At 41.2% G+C, this 16,716-nt stretch overlaps 1 protein-coding gene across 1 annotated transcript in view; it reads left to right on the plus strand.

Annotated features, from left to right (window-relative positions):
- The window catches only part of LOC105392123 (lachesin), a 28,616-nt gene extending 12,567 nt beyond the window's left edge, over positions 1 to 16,049 (plus strand). The window contains exons 6-11 of the mRNA XM_048632030.1: positions 172 to 271; positions 835 to 991; positions 1,968 to 2,074; positions 2,655 to 2,794; positions 13,726 to 13,852; positions 14,651 to 16,049. Of these exons, the coding sequence (XP_048487987.1) occupies positions 172 to 271; positions 835 to 991; positions 1,968 to 2,074; positions 2,655 to 2,794; positions 13,726 to 13,852; positions 14,651 to 14,672 (653 nt within the window). The 3' untranslated portion in view covers positions 14,673 to 16,049. The remainder of the gene's footprint in view (positions 1 to 171; positions 272 to 834; positions 992 to 1,967; positions 2,075 to 2,654; positions 2,795 to 13,725; positions 13,853 to 14,650) is intronic.
- The last annotated feature ends 667 nt before the right edge of the window (positions 16,050 to 16,716 follow it).

Below are 16,716 nucleotides of genomic sequence, written 5' to 3' on the forward strand. Positions count from 1 at the left end.
CCCTGTACAAACTGATCTGTACATTTGTGTTTTGTTTATTTGTACCACATTTGTACGTTATAACTTCTTTTGAAGCTAACTTTATCACACACAACTGGGCTGATATCTGAAGCTAAAATCTATCCACTCTAAAATGCACACACAAATATAACCCCTACCCCCTACCCTCAGGTGCTCAAATGGAGTGCTACGCGGGCGGGTTCCCGCCGCCGAAGATGTCGTGGCGCCGCGAGAACAACGCCATCCTGCCCACCGGGGGGTCCATCTACAGGTAAATACCAACAACAACTCTAATGTAAGGCTAAGAAAACGAGATAAAGAATGTAAACAAAATTACAGGGGTTCATAACATTTTTATTTGAATAAATTATTATACAACGTTATGATAACTAGAAATTGTACTGAAAGCATATTCCCCGAATCGGTTTTTAACCGACTTCAAAAAAAGGAGGAGGTTCTCAATTTGTCGGGATCTTTTTTTTTTAAGCATTCCATTCTTGTTTAGAAAGTTATCATGGTCAATTAGAATTTAGGAATTGTCAGTTTGTTTTTTTTGTACTATATACTACTTCGCATTGCTCAGCTCTTTACATTTTAGGAAATACGGTATTAGATTGTATGGTTTCGGTTCGTTCGGCTCTTTGGGGTTTAAAAAGTACCAGTTAAGTTGGTATTGCATCACTTCGCTCAGTTCTCTAAGCTTCAGAGTATGCCGGGTTGAGATGTATGACCTCGCTTCTCAACACAATAGGGAATGTAGGTTAGTTTTGTGCTGCCTCGCTTCGGTCGACTATCTAAGTACAGGTGCTAACCTAAACCCCCTTTCCCCCACAGAGGCAACATCCTAAAAATCGCCGCCGTGCACAAAGAGGACCGCGGCACGTACTACTGTGTGGCCGAGAACGGCGTGGGCAAGGGGGCCCGCAGGAACATCAACCTCGAGGTGGAGTTCGCGCCCGTCGTGTCCGTGCCGCGACCGAGACTCGGTCAGGTGAGTAGATGAAGAATGTTGCTAGGTTTTGTACACAGGAAAACGACCGGAGCCATTGTAGTGAAATTAGTTATGTAGAAAGCTGACAGCCTAGATTAACGCTAGCTATTTACGCAGAATCAAAACTCACTAGATAGTCCGTAATCGATGTAGATAAACGACACTATATCGAGATTCGCCGAAAATAGTTTAGCGCGCATTAGACCTAAATAACCGTCACTTTATCGCGATTTGCCAAAAATACGTCACTGTTAACTAGTTTAGTGCGCAATAAATGGAAACCTGGGAGGGAGCCCCGCCGTGTCTGTGCCAATATCGAGACTCGGCCAGGTGAGAGAGCATGCTGTATACAGGGTGTTGCAAAAAGGGTATTCTACGCCGAAACCTACGTGTGTAGCGTGTCATATCATAATTTTTTGGCTTATATATAACATGTTACACATGTAGGTTTCGGCTTAGTATACCCCTTTCGCAACACCCTGTATACCTAGGTTATGTACGTACTACTGTGTAGCTGAGAGCGGCGTGGGCAAGGGAGCCCGCAGGAACATCAACCTCGAGGTTGAGTTCGCGCCCGTCGTGTCTGTGCCGCGACCGAGACTCGGTCAAGTGAGTAGAGAGGCAATTTTCGTCGCGAAAATAAGTTTGTTAAGATTCAGGTTCCTGAGAGGAGCCTCTCCGAGTGACGTGTAAACTGCAATTTACGTGATACGTCACCACATATTGCAGGCACTGCAATTAGACATAGACAGTGCCATAAGGAGGTACCTAGTGAACCACATAGCTCATCATATCTAGCGTCGTTGTTACTAACCACTTCATCAATCTCTTGTGTTCCATGCAGTATATTAGAATCCAAGCTAAATGCTACCGCCACGCAAGTGGTTAACTACTAGATCAATATCTTGTCTTGCTAGCGCCATCTAGCGCCACCGTAACTAACGAATTCATCAACCTTTTTCCCTTATCCCCGCAGGCTCTCCAATTCGACATGGACCTCGAGTGCCACGTGGAAGCCTACCCCCCGCCCGCCATCGTGTGGCTCAAGGATGAGGTGCAGCTGTCCAATAACCAGCACTACAGGTCAGTAGTCATGATCACCAGCTGAACCTTAGGTCTACCTGTCCTAAGGCCTGCCTAGTCTGGTGACATGACATCCATATCCTAATTTACGCTTTGATTTAGGGCTGATTTTTCAATAGTCAGATAAGTGTTATCTGAGGAATAAAATTGTTGCTGTCACATCTGAATGTTTGTATTAGACAATGACAGCAACAATTTTATTCTTCAGATAATACTTATCTGACCATTGAAAAATCGGCCCTAAGATGATTATCCTATGATAGCGATAGGCATTCAGGTGGCCTTACTGTCGTCGTACTTACGGCCTGGCAAAGAACGCTATTAAGACGTGACAAGACTTCTCCGTCACGCTCGCTCTTGAGGCTGCGCGATGTGAGTGAACGCGATGCAAAACTCTTGTCACATCTTAAATGCGCCCAGAGACTTTATTGACCAGAAGGGCTAGTAAGCTAGCCCTTCTGGTCAATAAAGTGTTTTTCCAAAAAAAGTATCATGTAAAGGAATTAATTTGACTACAAAATATACGATAATGCCATCTATCTCCAGCAACCCGAACTAAATCCCCACTCTCCCCACACAGAATATCCCACTTCGCGACGGCCGACGAGTTCACGGACACCACCATCCGCGTCATCACCATCGAGAAGCGCCAGTACGGCGTGTTCACGTGCAAGGCGCAGAACAAGCTGGGGTCCGACGAGGGACAGGTCGAGCTGTTCGGTAAGCGATATTTGACAGCTGTCAAATGTTACGTTTGTGCGTGATGACGGTTGGCGCGTTCTAGAAGTTGTGTTGTGTCTTAAATCGTTGTAAAACGGATAGGATTGCGTTTGGTGCCTATATTTATGAATTTGTAGTCTGTATAGCATGCTAGGTACGGTATGAGATCCCGCCTGAAGTTACAGCTGCTGTCAGATGTTTATTAGACAGTTGGCGCGTTTTTTGAGTTGTAGACTGTTTAAAAGGGATAGGATTACGTCGCTTGACGGATGAGCTTAGTTTGTGTGGTATTTTCGTAGATATTTATATGAAAGCTTTCTAGCTGTGTTATTTAGCGACTTTGTTGGTTTGTCGTCGTCACGATAAGAAGAAGAAGGTGCAAGATAGGTTTTGCTTCTACACTAGCTCCCGCTATAGTGGTGGCTGTCAGTAGCGCCGCGTGATCACATCGAGAAGCGCCAGTACGGCGTGTTCACGTGCAGGCGCAGAACAAGCTCGGGTCGGACGAGGGACAGGTGGAGCTGTTCGGTAAGCGGTATTTGACGTTTGTGGTGACAGCTGTCAGTTTGTGATGACAGCTGTGACGTTTGATTGACAGTGTTGGGGTTGATTGCTGCCCACAACAACGGGGTTGATAGTTAATGATAATTGATAGTTTGATAGGGTGAGTGCCGAACCGCCGCGTGACGTATGATAATGAAAAGACGTCGTAATGTGTGAACGGTATATTGAACACTGAAATATGATTATGTAGGTACAATTGTCGCTAAGTCTAAGTAGGTCAACACGTTTAAGGAAATGCAAACTAATGCCTAGATGTTAACTCTAACATCTTCCCCACTCAGAGAAGAGAGAAAATGATATTGAAACGAAATGATAAAATTGAATATATGATCTACTGATAAGGTAATGACTAAGTAAATGATATGAAATTGATACATATCTTAAATAGAAGTTATTCCAAAAATTATAATATTTAATAGAATGAATCTAAAGTTAACAGAATGTAAATAGAATCTAATGATATTTAGAAAATGATTTTGTCCAATCACATTGATCGATTGTACTTATTTTTACGCGCACATACTACTGGAATTTTATGACCACTATCACTGCACTCATAAGATAGATTTTGCAATCGAATGTTGTCACTACACAACACACTGGAGTGGCCCACCAGGACCGGAGAGCCCGGGCGGGGGGCCGCTGGGCGGGCTGCCGGGGCCGCCGGCGCCCGGGCGCGCTGCCTGCCGCCGCACGCTCGCCGCCACGCCACCGCCGCGCCGACGATCGCCAGGGTCGCTACTATCCCGTACACCGCCACGTAGTGATGAATGTCATGATTGCTCATACTGCTTGCTACCAGAGGTACTCTCTGCTTCATGTCATCCAGTTGTCTCTGAACTTCTGATAATTGTTGCTGGTGCTCTTGGTCTGATATTGATTCTGTGGTGATATTCTCTAATGGCAGCGTTATATTAAACATGTGATTAATAGCAGCCATTTTTGGTAGTTCTATTTCGGAGTGCAGTACTAATTTGTTGGATTTCTGATTGTGTGAGTATAATGTAAACTCTTTTGATTTTATAGCACAATCGGTTCCGACAGCAAACATGCCAGCTGATTGTAATTGTAATGATGTAATCTGATCTGGGCATAATAATTTAATCGGGCATTTATCGCAACAGAAATAAAAGTATGTATTTATTTGACTCAGCTCTATCCATTCATTGTCGCATAGCTGGACAGCTGTTTTACATAGACTTGACCCATTTTTCTTCTGACACACATCTTCATCACTTTTGATTGAATATACTGGAGACCTTAAGTTGCAAATGATTGATGACTGATCCCTCTCCATACATAACTGTAATTCATTTTGAGACACTCGAATCATCGTATCCTTTCTTAGGTTGATAGCAATGTAATTTGATACTGGAACTATGCTGACTTTATTATTTTGTATTTGATGGGGAATTAGTATTATTTTTAAAATCTCGTAGTAGTCTCTGGTGACTAAGGGTATGGTTATTTCAATGATGATATAGTTTTTTGATAGTTTTGCTCTTGTTTTTAATAGATGATAAATTTTCGCTAAGTTTGAGTCTTCACCAGGCAGTGTAAGGTCCTTGGTAAGATGAGATGATATGATATTGAGCTCGTGTTGTAGTTGTTCAGGTGTTATTAGATGTAAGTTTATTTTCCCATGATAGATGTTGGTAATGGTATCGAGTAGGTCATTTTGCATAGATTTGATTTGAGAAATTAGATTACTGGTTATAGCAGCTGACATCGTGAAGTCATTGATTAATGATATGCTGTTCAAGTCTTTCTGAATATTATTCTGATTCTGTTCTAAATTTAATAGTCTCTTGTTGATCGCCTTATGATGTTTATCCATAATATCCTCAGATCTTTTGATAAAGTTAAACTCTGCTTCAACTATCGATGTCTGGTTTTTCCACAACATTGCTAAATGATTTTGATTTTGCTTGATGAGGTTGATGTCATTCTCATATTTTTCTGCAAACTGGCTGTCTAGTACACCAAATAAGGTATTAGCTACGTTTCCCACGAGGTTGACTAAGCCTCGTCTGCGCCGGCGCCTCACCGTCTGTTGATTTGATAGTACACCATCGTAGTGCTTTATTTCTCCGAACTCGTGTCGCAGTTGTAACATGATCTCTTCACAGTGTGACTGACTTCTTATCTTGGTACATACTTTGTTTATGTAATATAAGTACTCTGTAATTGTCGACAAGCCGTCTCGGTATGGGTTCATGTCATAATAAACGATAAGCCGCCACTCATCTCTTATTAATTGTGCGTTTGATATTTTGTCAAAATAGACTGATTGATTGTTTTTGAACGTTGTATAGTTGTAGGCACATTCGGAGTTTGATATTAGGCTGAAGAAGAACAATAATGCTGATACGAGTAATGATAGGTTGAATGGTTTCTTCTTTTTAATTGTTCTTTTTGGCCTTTTGTTTTGTTCAGTGGGAGGCAAGTTGCGTTGAGCATTTGATGAGTCATCGCTTTCTGCTGCTTGGTTGTTGATAGTTTGATAATTTTGCTCTACAGGCAGTATTGATAATTTAACGATAGGACGTTTTATTATGCCGTTTTTCGTTTTGACAGTTACCACCCTCACGTATCCGTCCTTTCCCGGATGGACCTCTAAGATTCGGCCCATTGGCCACTTCCCAGCCGGCAAATTCGCGTCATTTATGATAACTATATCTCCGACCTTGAAGTTTGGTTGAGGGCTACGCCATTTACCCTTGATGGATAACTGCGTGAGATATTCATTTCTCCATCGCCTCCAGATGTCGTTGAATATTTTTTGAGTATGATACCATCTACTTCTATGATCTTCTTCCGTTTCCATCACGTTTAGAGAAGGACCGCTTGCCAAAAAGTGCGAAGGTGTTAAACAATCTAGCTCATTCGGGTCTTCTGTGATTGGACACAGGGGCCTACTGTTCAAACAGGCTTCTAGCTGAGCGAGTAACGTGGAGAGTACTCCACGTTACTCGCTTGAGGAGTACCTCAAATGTCAGTTTTTGATCGCCGACAACTCTTTTAAGGTGATGTTTCAGTTGTTTGACCTGACTCTCCCACAAACCTCCTGCTGATGGCCATGATGGTCCTTGGAAATGCCATTCGATATTCATATCTGCTATCTCGCTCATGAACTCTGTACCGAATGTTTCTTTGATCTGTTCGTATTCTTCTTTCAGTTTTCGGTCAGCGCCAATGAAGCAGGATCCAAAATCGCTGTACAGGTGCCCAGGTGTCCCTCTTTTTGCTGATAGGCGTTTTAGGGCTGCTAGCATCGCTGATGTTGATAAATCCGAAACTAATTCGAGATGCACGGCTTTTGTCACCATACATACAAATACCGCAACATATCCTTTTGATGTTTTGGTGCCTCGACCTTTACTAGCTTTCACATAAAGATGGCCGGTGTAATCGACACCTGTATGATAAAACGGTCGAGCGGTGTTGATTCTTGGCTCCGGTAGGTCGCCCATTAATTGTTGATGTTTTGATGGTGAGTGCTTTCTGCACTTAACACACAATCTTATTTGCTTTTTCACAACACGGTAACCACCAATAATCCAGTACTTTTGTCTGATTACTCCTGTAGTCATTTTAGGTCCACCGTGGAATGTGAGTTTATGTGTTTGATCTATGATAAGTTCCGATAATCTGCACTTTTCTGGTATGATGATCGGGTGCTTCATATCGGGGTGCATGTTAGCGTGTTTCAATCTACCCCCTACCCTGAGGATACCTTCCTCGTCTAAAAAGGGCGTAACACACAACAGTTTGCTCTTTCCGCTGATACTCTGGCCTGATTGTAATTTATCTATCTCCTTGCTATACTCAGCGTGCTGTGTGTGCTTTATTATTATGATTTTGCTGATTCTGAGTTCGCTGATGGACAGATAAGGTTTCCAAATTTGCTGTTTTTTGTGACATTTGTTTGATAAATATTGCACGAAACGCTTCAACCATGCGATTGAACGTACAACTTTTTTCAGGGAGCTGAAACGGTTGATGACCTTATTGATGACGTCATTGTTGTCTTGCTGCGTGACGTTTACATGTTTTATCTTTTTGATTTCTTGATCGGTTTGATATGTTTCCTTTTGAGCGGTTGTATTTTCGAACTCTCGAAGCCATTCCGGCCCGCACCACCAGAGGGCGTTGTTCTTGAGTTCCGTGGCTGATTGTCCTCGGCTAGCACAGTCTGCCGGATTATCTGCTGATGCCACATATCTCCATGAGTCTGATGGGATGGTCTTCACCACCTTTGATACTCTGTTGGCCACGAAAGTTTTCCAACGTGCCGGCTCACCCTGTAGCCATCCTAGCACTATTTTACTGTCGCACCATCCGTAAACTGATATTTTATAGTCTTCTGATAGACATTGTATGACTTTCTCCATAACAACTGATAGTAGAAGAGAACCACATAGCTCTAATCTAGGTAATGATACCTTTTCTTCTTTGGTGCTGCTAGCAGGAACTAGTCTTGCCTTTCCAGTTACTTGGTTGATTGATACATGGTCTCCTCTCTTGATTTTACAGTAGATGACGCACGCATAAGCTTTCAGAGACGCGTCGCAGAAGCCGTGCAACTCAATCTCGTCGCCGTTAACAGTGCCAAGCCATCGTTGTATTTGATAATAGTTGATATTTATGATATCCTCTCTAAGCACCATCCATTCTGTGGTTAAATCTTTTGGTAGTTGATCGTCCCATCCAATCTGTGACATAAATACTTGCTGGAACATAATTTTTAATTTTGTAGTCAGTGGGGAGAGCCATCCGATGGGATCGAAGATCTTCGAAAGGTCTGATAGGAATGATCTCTTTGTCACCACTTCTGATGATATTTCAATTTTTGATTGGAATGTGAAACAGTCTTGAATGGGGTTCCAACTTAACCCTAAAGTTTTTGATGTTTCTGCATGCTTAAAGTCAAATTCTGTTTGTTCTGATTCTGATGTGGTTGATATAGGTAAGTGATTTGATTTCCACTTGCGCAGGTTAAATCCTCCACTCTGGAGCACCGACATAAGGTTTTCTTTCAGTTCTTCAGCTTCTTCTGCTGTATGACAGCCATGCACGAGATCATCCATGTAAAAGCAGGACTCAATGACATCTGCTGCAATGCTGTTTGGGTTGATTTCTTTTTCATCTGCCGCTAATCTCCGCAGTGTCATCATAGCAAGAAACGGTGATGAGCGGAGTCCATAGGTGACAGATCTTAGTTGATATTCCTGGAGTACATGCTCTGGTGAATCTCTCCATATGATCTTTTGAAGGTTCTGATCTTCTTCATGCACCCAGATTTGCCTATACATTTTTTCTATGTCGGCTGTGAACGCGATTTGATATTGCCTCCATTTAATGATAAGCGTTTGAAGGTCTTGTTGAAGATTGGGCCCGCATTCCATAAGGTCATTAAGGCTATGTCCTGTTGAGGTAGGTGCTGACCCATTAAATACCACTCTCGTCTTAGTAGTTGTTGATTCTTCGCGTGTGACACTATGATGCGGCAAAAAGAAGGTAGGTTTCATATTGCCGTCATATGTTGATAGTTTCATGTGACCGAGCGATAGGTACTCATGAATGAATGCCTTGTAATCAGATTCCATTTGTTTATTTTTACAGAATTTTCGCTCTAATTGACGGAATTGAGCAACAGCTTTATTTTTGGAGGTCCCGAGTTTGTCCTCGAAGTTTTCCTTCATTGGTATCCTCACTTCATACCTGCCGTCCTCTAATCTCCGGGTTGTTTTTTGATAAAAATTGATAACTTGTTCTTCTGATGATGATAGTTGCGATTTGTCGGTGATATCTTCTATTTCCCAAAACCTTTTTATTTCGTCAATATCGCATAATGTTACGTTGCATTGTAATGTTTTAACATGACCGCACAAAATCCAACCCAGCTGTGTTTGCTGGGCTATAGGTACGTTCTCATTTTGCTTGCATATTCCTTCCAACAAAATGATAGAGTATATATCAGCGCCGAGCAGTAAATCGACTGGTCGACTTATATAAAACTGCGGATCAGCAAGTTTGATATTGTTTAAAAATGACCATTCTGGTTCATTAAATGAGACACTGGGTAAATTTTTGATAAGAGATTTCATGATAAGAACCTCGGTCTCGAATTGATAATTGTTGTCCATTGATGAGCAACAGATTTTGGTGATACCTTTACAAGTACTTTCCTTAGTACCTACTCCTGATATGATACCGTGGAATTTGCTTCTCGATAGTCTCAATGCCTGCGCTGCCTTTTCTGTGATTAAGGATGTTTGTGATCCTTGATCTATAAGTGCCCTTAATGTATGATATGTACCATCCGCTGATTTTACTTTTAGCATAGCTGTGGCCAACAATACTTCGGGTGGAACGTCACGTTGTAGTGACACGTGAGTATTTTTATTCCTATTTGGCTCAAACTTGATGTTCGATGATGTCGGTCGCGATGCTGTTTGGCCATATTGATGGCCTTGCGAAAATGCGTCATGTAAGATGGTGTTATGATCTGAATTGCATTTTTGACAGCGTTTTTCTGATATACACGGCTTTCCAAAGTGACAATACAGACAATTTTTGCATAACTCATGTTTATTGATGATGTTTAATTTTGAGTTGTTGTCCATTTCTAAGAATTGAGGGCAATAGAATAACGCGTGTTCGTGTGTGTCGCAAATCGGGCATCTTTTTGCGAAGTTGTTGTTTTTATTGTAGACCGGACGTGCGCTACTTTTATTCAATGACGTAAATGATTGTTGGTAATTTTTGTTGAAATTTTTTGGCTTGATAAATGATATTTTAGATTTTTGTGGGGTAATATTTTCCTCGATTTTAGTTTTTCCGGAGGCTGACTCCATTTTCCTGAATTTGCCTTCCAGAAATGATAAAAATTCCGCAAGGGTGGGTAACTCAAATGGTTTTTGGAGAGAATCGATGTATGCCTCATTTGTACTCGCATCTAGCTTTTGCGACAAAATGTGGACTAGTAATGGGTCCCAAGTGGCAGTATCGATTCCTAGATTTTTGACTGCGTTCAGGCACTCGATGGTGACGTCATGTAGTCGCTTGATCTGGTTGATAGAAGCTTGATTTTGCATCGATGGTAGATTTAACATGATATTGATATGAGCTGAGAAGATGAGCTTCCGGTTATTATATCTATTGTTAAGTATTTCCCAGCACGCTCCGTAGTTATCGCTGCTTACTTTGAGGTGTTGTATAAGGCGCTCCGCCTCACCTTTAACTTTAGATTTCAGGAACTGCATCTTCTGCGCATTAGAGAGCGATGAGTTGTTATGTATGGCCTCCATGAAGAGATCTTTGAATGAGGTCCATAAGTGATAATTTCCGTGGAATTGAGGAATGTCCAGAACTGGTGTAGACTTCTCACGATGCTGCGTGCTCCACATTTTCTTATTGATAGCTCTTTTCATCTCATTGTAACACTGCTCGTACTCAGAAAATGCTTCTTCATACTCCAGATTCTGGCCGTTCAATTCTCCATCCAACTCCCAATGAAGAGAATCAATAGCTCGCCACCTGATTTGCAGCGTTTTAAGACAATCTTCCAATTCCCATCTCTCTGATAAATCGTCTAAATTAATGCTTGATAATGTTCTGTTTAAAGCTCGAAAATTGCTATTTTGTTTGATAAGTTTCTCAGAGCATCTCTCAGGCTGCATCTGTTCTGAGGGATCGTCATCGGCGTCGTGTGAACTAGTCTTCACTTTGAATTTGATAGGTGCCGGGGTCAATGTTGTAGTGTCCCGCGGTACGGCTCCTGACTCTTTCATGTTGATGCTGTCAACAGGTACCGAATCCGTCGCCCGACTAGTTCCAGGTGCTGCTGAGGCCGGCTGCTGCATCCTTGACGCCTCATCGACGTGCTCATGCTGTTGTGCTGTTCCCGTTCCCAATTTTAGGACGGGTGGTTTCATAAAAGGTGCTGATAATGATGATTTTGATTCCTTAATTTGATTCATGATATATTCGTAACGAACGCGTACTGCCTCAAAGACGTTGTTAACGAAATATTCGTGCGATTTGTCGTCAAATCCACATAATTTAATATGATTACTTTGAAATTCGCCCCAATAACTATTAAGCACATCTAATTTCCGCTTGAAATAATCAGTTTTTGATTTACGATCCTTGGGGTCTTTTTTAAAGTTGATATAGAGACTTTCCATAGCATCAATGATTTGCTGTTGCGTAGCTAGGATGTCTTCCATCTTGACTTCCATTTTTTAAGTTGAGAGCAAGCAAAAAAAAGGAAAGATCTTACTTGATAAAGCTGGCTGAAGATGATAGTTTGATGGTTTCCTGACTCCACAGGTCTCCAAATGATAAATCCTTGCAAAACAATAGGTAAACCACTCGCGAAGCACAAATGCTAAGATTCACGACACTCGCGACTGATCCCGCCTGTTCCGAAGGCTCGAAGGACCAAAACGATGTTGGGGTTGATTGCTGCCCACAACAACGGGGTTGATAGTTAATGATAATTGATAGTTTGATAGGGTGAGTGCCGAACCGCCGCGTGACGTATGATAATGAAAAGACGTCGTAATGTGTGAACGGTATATTGAACACTGAAATATGATTATGTAGGTACAATTGTCGCTAAGTCTAAGTAGGTCAACACGTTTAAGGAAATGCAAACTAATGCCTAGATGTTAACTCTAACAGACAGTTGGCGCGTTTTTAGCGTTGTAGACTGTCTAAAATGAAGAGTTTTGACCTCGTATTTGATAATAAGGTTTTGTTATGGCTATATTTTTGAATTTGTAGTTTGTGTAGCATGCTAGGGGCGATATAGGTTAGGCTAGATGTAGGTAAACACATAAAATTACTAGGATAACGGTGAAAAAAGGATAGTTGTTTTTCCTGTGCGCGTGATCACCATCGAGAAGTGCCAGTACGGCGTGTTCACGTGCAAGGCGCAGAACAAACTAGGGTCCGACGAGGGACAGGTGGAGCTGTTCGGTGAGGCCGCTAGATGGCGCTGACACTGACGGCTGTCAGATTTTAACGTTTGTTTGACATTTCAGTAATGGTTGATGGGTTTTTAGCGTTGTAGTCTGTCTAAAATGGATAGAAATACCGAATTTGTCGCCAAATAGCATGCTAGACACAAGAAATGACAGATCGCGCCTAAACAGCTGTCAGTTTGAGGTTTGTGCTGTCACATGTGGCGTTTGTTTGACTGTTGGCGCGTTGTTGGAGTTATAGGATGCTTAAAATAGATAGGATTATAGCATTTAACGTCACGTCAGCTAAGTTTGTTTGCTATCTTCGTGGTTATGTGATATGGATAGCATGCTAGGAGAAAGATAGGTAAGACAAAAGAGACAGCTGTCCGATTGTGACGTTCGTTAGATAGTTGAAGCGTTTTTGGAGTTGTAGACTGTCTAAAATGGATAGGGTGATGGCACCTGACGCCAGAAGATCAGATTGGTTTCTGATTAGTTAGGCGCAAGACAGGCTAGATTCGATACGGGTAAATGTGACAGCTGTCAATTTAGACAATTATTTCATTGAACTGTATTTAAAAAAGAGGCAAGTTCCGTTCCGTCAACATGCAATGAAATTATTTCCTTTTCTGAATATTTTGGAGTCTGGCTTATGAATTCATTTACCTATATAAAATTTGATAAAATCCGCTAAATAAAATGTCTACAGTTTTTACATGTGCTTACACTGCTTACCAACTTTCATCAGCCAAACTCGGATCTTTCTTTTTATTATTTTGATGCATCATGTGTTTTCTTTATGTATTATTGAGTCTGCCCGATGTATTATTGTACTCTACTTTTTGTCCATTTGATGCCATTTGTAGTTTTTAAATGTCCCGTAAACTATGCATCTAAGAAAAACAATGGGGAAGAAATCGCAATGCTTATTAAAGATGGCGCCACTTGTAACTGGTGTGTTTTCTCCATATAAACCAGCGCCTCTACCGATCACTATGAAACAAATAATGCAGTTGACAGATAAAAACGCAAATTTCGACCTTTGAAAAAGTTTTTCCATTTTCTACCCCATTGCATTACCTAGTAAACCCCATATTTTTCTTCCTTTTTTGTTACGAATGTTACCATGTAGGTAGTTAAAATGAATGTTTTATCATGTAGTATTAAGGTGAGTATGGACTACAACATTTTGTCGACCATTTCTGTGTAATGTAACGCTCTTACGAATGGTACAATACAGGCAAAAGGACGATAAAAATTTCGGAAAAGGATGGTACACTAGAACATATCAGAGAATGTTGTATTCTATACTCATCTTTCCTGCCCCCCGCTACCAATGTTTTACTTTGTCCTGGCTGTGTACTGAACCGCTTGGCTCGCCTGCCCCCGTAGAGACCATCATCCCGGTGTGCCCGCCGGCGTGTGGGACGGCTCGGTACGGCGCCGCGGCGGCGGTGGCGCCCTCTGCCGGCACCGTGGCGGCGTGCGCGGCGGTGTATGCCGCTTATGTGTTCAGGAGGTAGGTGGTTTTGATGTAATTAAGGTATTCCTGTAATTCTTTTCAGCTATGGTGAGTCCTGTGACAGATTATTATATTACTTATCCAAATTATTTTAATCAAATTTCATTATGTTTCAATATGGTGTATCCCGAAAATAGATGTATCTGTACAACCATAAAACTCAAAACTTCACAAGAATCATTGTAGCTGAAAAGAAGTATAGATGTGTCCTTTGAGGAAACGTAGAAGAAATGTTCGTAAGATTAACTCGAGTATCCTAGTGTATTTTTTTTCATATTTTACCTTTTCTTAAGTGTTGGCATGATAGTGCAAGTGGCATGATTTTAAGTGTATCTCTATTATTTCTGTATTAGATTATAAATTTCACAAGTGTTCTTGAGTAAAGAAGAGTTTATGAAAAGGCATACATAAAGTGGGACGCCCTCCAAACCGCTAGACATACGGCTGGGTGAGGAAAGAGTGTTGTGGCGCTGCTTGGAAGAGGCCTATATCCGATGATGATTTAATCATCTGATCCTTGGGAGATTATTATGTATGATGATTAAGTGCCAATTTCGCCATAGTCGGTTATCTCACCGACCAGTTATCATTCATAATTTATACGTCATGTCCATATAAAATTCATGACAGATGTGTCAAAAGACTCAAAAGTCAACCACTACTCCCTGGTTATGCTTTAACCGACTATGGAGAAATTGGCACTAAGCATCTGTCTGTTAACCATCAAACATATTTGTTAATACCTATCCAACAGAATTCATCATTAATAACACCTAACTTTGTTTCCACTTCCAGAATCGCTAATACCAGACATTAACTTCGCTGGTCTCCGCCCGGATCCACTCTACGGGTTCAGCAAGACTGCCTCCACTCACCATATCACTGCTGTGCCTACCCTGCTGGGGATCGTCCTAGCACTGTACTGAAGCTCCAGTAGACCATTGAATGTACGGATTTTGTCTTAGAGGTTACTTTCTAAACCGACGAAAGAACTAACGAGAATTGTCACGCAATAGGCAAACTTACAACGAGCCTATTCTATTCTACTCTCTGTGGGGGTGTAAGTACCTGCACCTGGCTCTCTCGAATGGAACCTTTGTGCATATTTATCCCCAAGGTCTAAACTGACTAAATATACTATATACTGATATAATAATACAACAAGATAGAACCGTGGATAGCACAGCGCTCCGAAGCAAAACTGCAGCGCCATCCACGACTCTATGTCATTGTATTAAGCATACGGATTGCGAGACAAATCCTGTTAGTTCATCGGTTTAAATAAAGGCGCCCGCACCGTAAACAAGACACGACGTCGCGTCGAAAAATCTGCAACTGTTTTGACAGCAAATTATTAGGGTGAGGCCCCATAGGTGCGTTACAATGCGTTGAGTCGCGTCGTCCCATAGGTAAGGTTTTAAAAAAATACATGGCAGTGACGCAACGCACCAATGGGGCCTCGCCCTTACTGTCCTTAATGCCACGTCAAGTTTCACCGTACATTAGCATTTATATCAACATTCCAATGACAAGAATTCATCAATATTTTTTTTAAACATACTTGCATTTCCATATTTTTAAAACATGAGCTAGTTTGAGTCCGTACAAATAAGTTGGAATTAAGAACGAATTTTACACTAAACTGAAATCGTTATTTTACGGTCACAAAAACAATTAAAAAAAACTAGTACAAACTGCTAAAAGAAGAGAAATATTTCTCATAACTAAAGATAAGTAATGTACTTATAGAATACCTAAGAGATAGTCGCTACACGGGTTCGTTATCGACGTCGATAAACTCATATAATGCGCGCTACACCAGTCACATTACCGTACTTATGGCGAATCGCGATATAGTGACGTCTATCTGTGTCGATAACGAACCCGTGTAGCGATAGATGATATTCTTATTGTATTCACAATTTACATTGACATGTTTTAATATAATTATGATCTAGAACTTTCGATTCGTATGTTTTACAATACCGAATTCAACAATATTTTATTTAAAGCAATAAGTGAATAACGTATCTAAGCATAAATGATTTCGTACTGACATTTTGTACTTTTTGATAACATTAGTTGGTAAGTAGATGTGTTTAAATTAATGTCTAGAACTGGTATAGCAATAATACAAAGTTGTAAACTTACTCATTGTTTCCAAAAACCTTCTTTTTCTGCCGTAAAAATTTCAGTAAAATTTTCGTAAGAAATCTGTAATTTTCTGACAAAGGGTTTTAAATTCGCTTTGAATTTATTTATAAGTACCTACATACATCTTTGCCAAACTTATAAGGGCCTTGCCATGCCACTTATAAAACTTAAGACACATGCTAAACGCTGTCAGTTGGCTGTCAAACGCCTTATAAATGTGTCAAATTTTGATTTATACACCCAATAATAAGGGTGCTTTTCCACCAGAGATGTGCTATGCTACGATGCTATGGATGCGTTTGATATCCACCAATCATAATTATTGGTGCACATAGCTTAGCACTGGTGGAAACGGATTCAACTAAGATATGTTTTTTGTATGGAATGATGCGTGCTATGGATGTGTGCTATGGATGCGTGCTATGGATATGTGCTATGGACCATCGCGAGTGGTGTAGCTATGGCGCCGCCGCCCCCGTCGTTTCCCTACTATTGATACATAGCATAGCTCGAGATGCGCATCTTTCTCGCACAGCTACTTTGCGGCGGCGCATCTTCGTAGCGCATCTTCCTCGCACAGCTACCTAGCGTAGTATTGGTGGAAACGGTCACATATTTTCGTAGCGTAGATATCACATCTTCGCAGCATAGCTGCATAGCACATCTCTGGTGGAAAAGCACCCTTATTATAAGTTTTATTTTCATAA

This window comes from Plutella xylostella, chromosome 30 (genome assembly GCF_932276165.1).
Source record: "Plutella xylostella chromosome 30, ilPluXylo3.1, whole genome shotgun sequence".
Classification (NCBI taxonomy): Eukaryota; Metazoa; Arthropoda; class Insecta; order Lepidoptera; family Plutellidae; genus Plutella; species Plutella xylostella.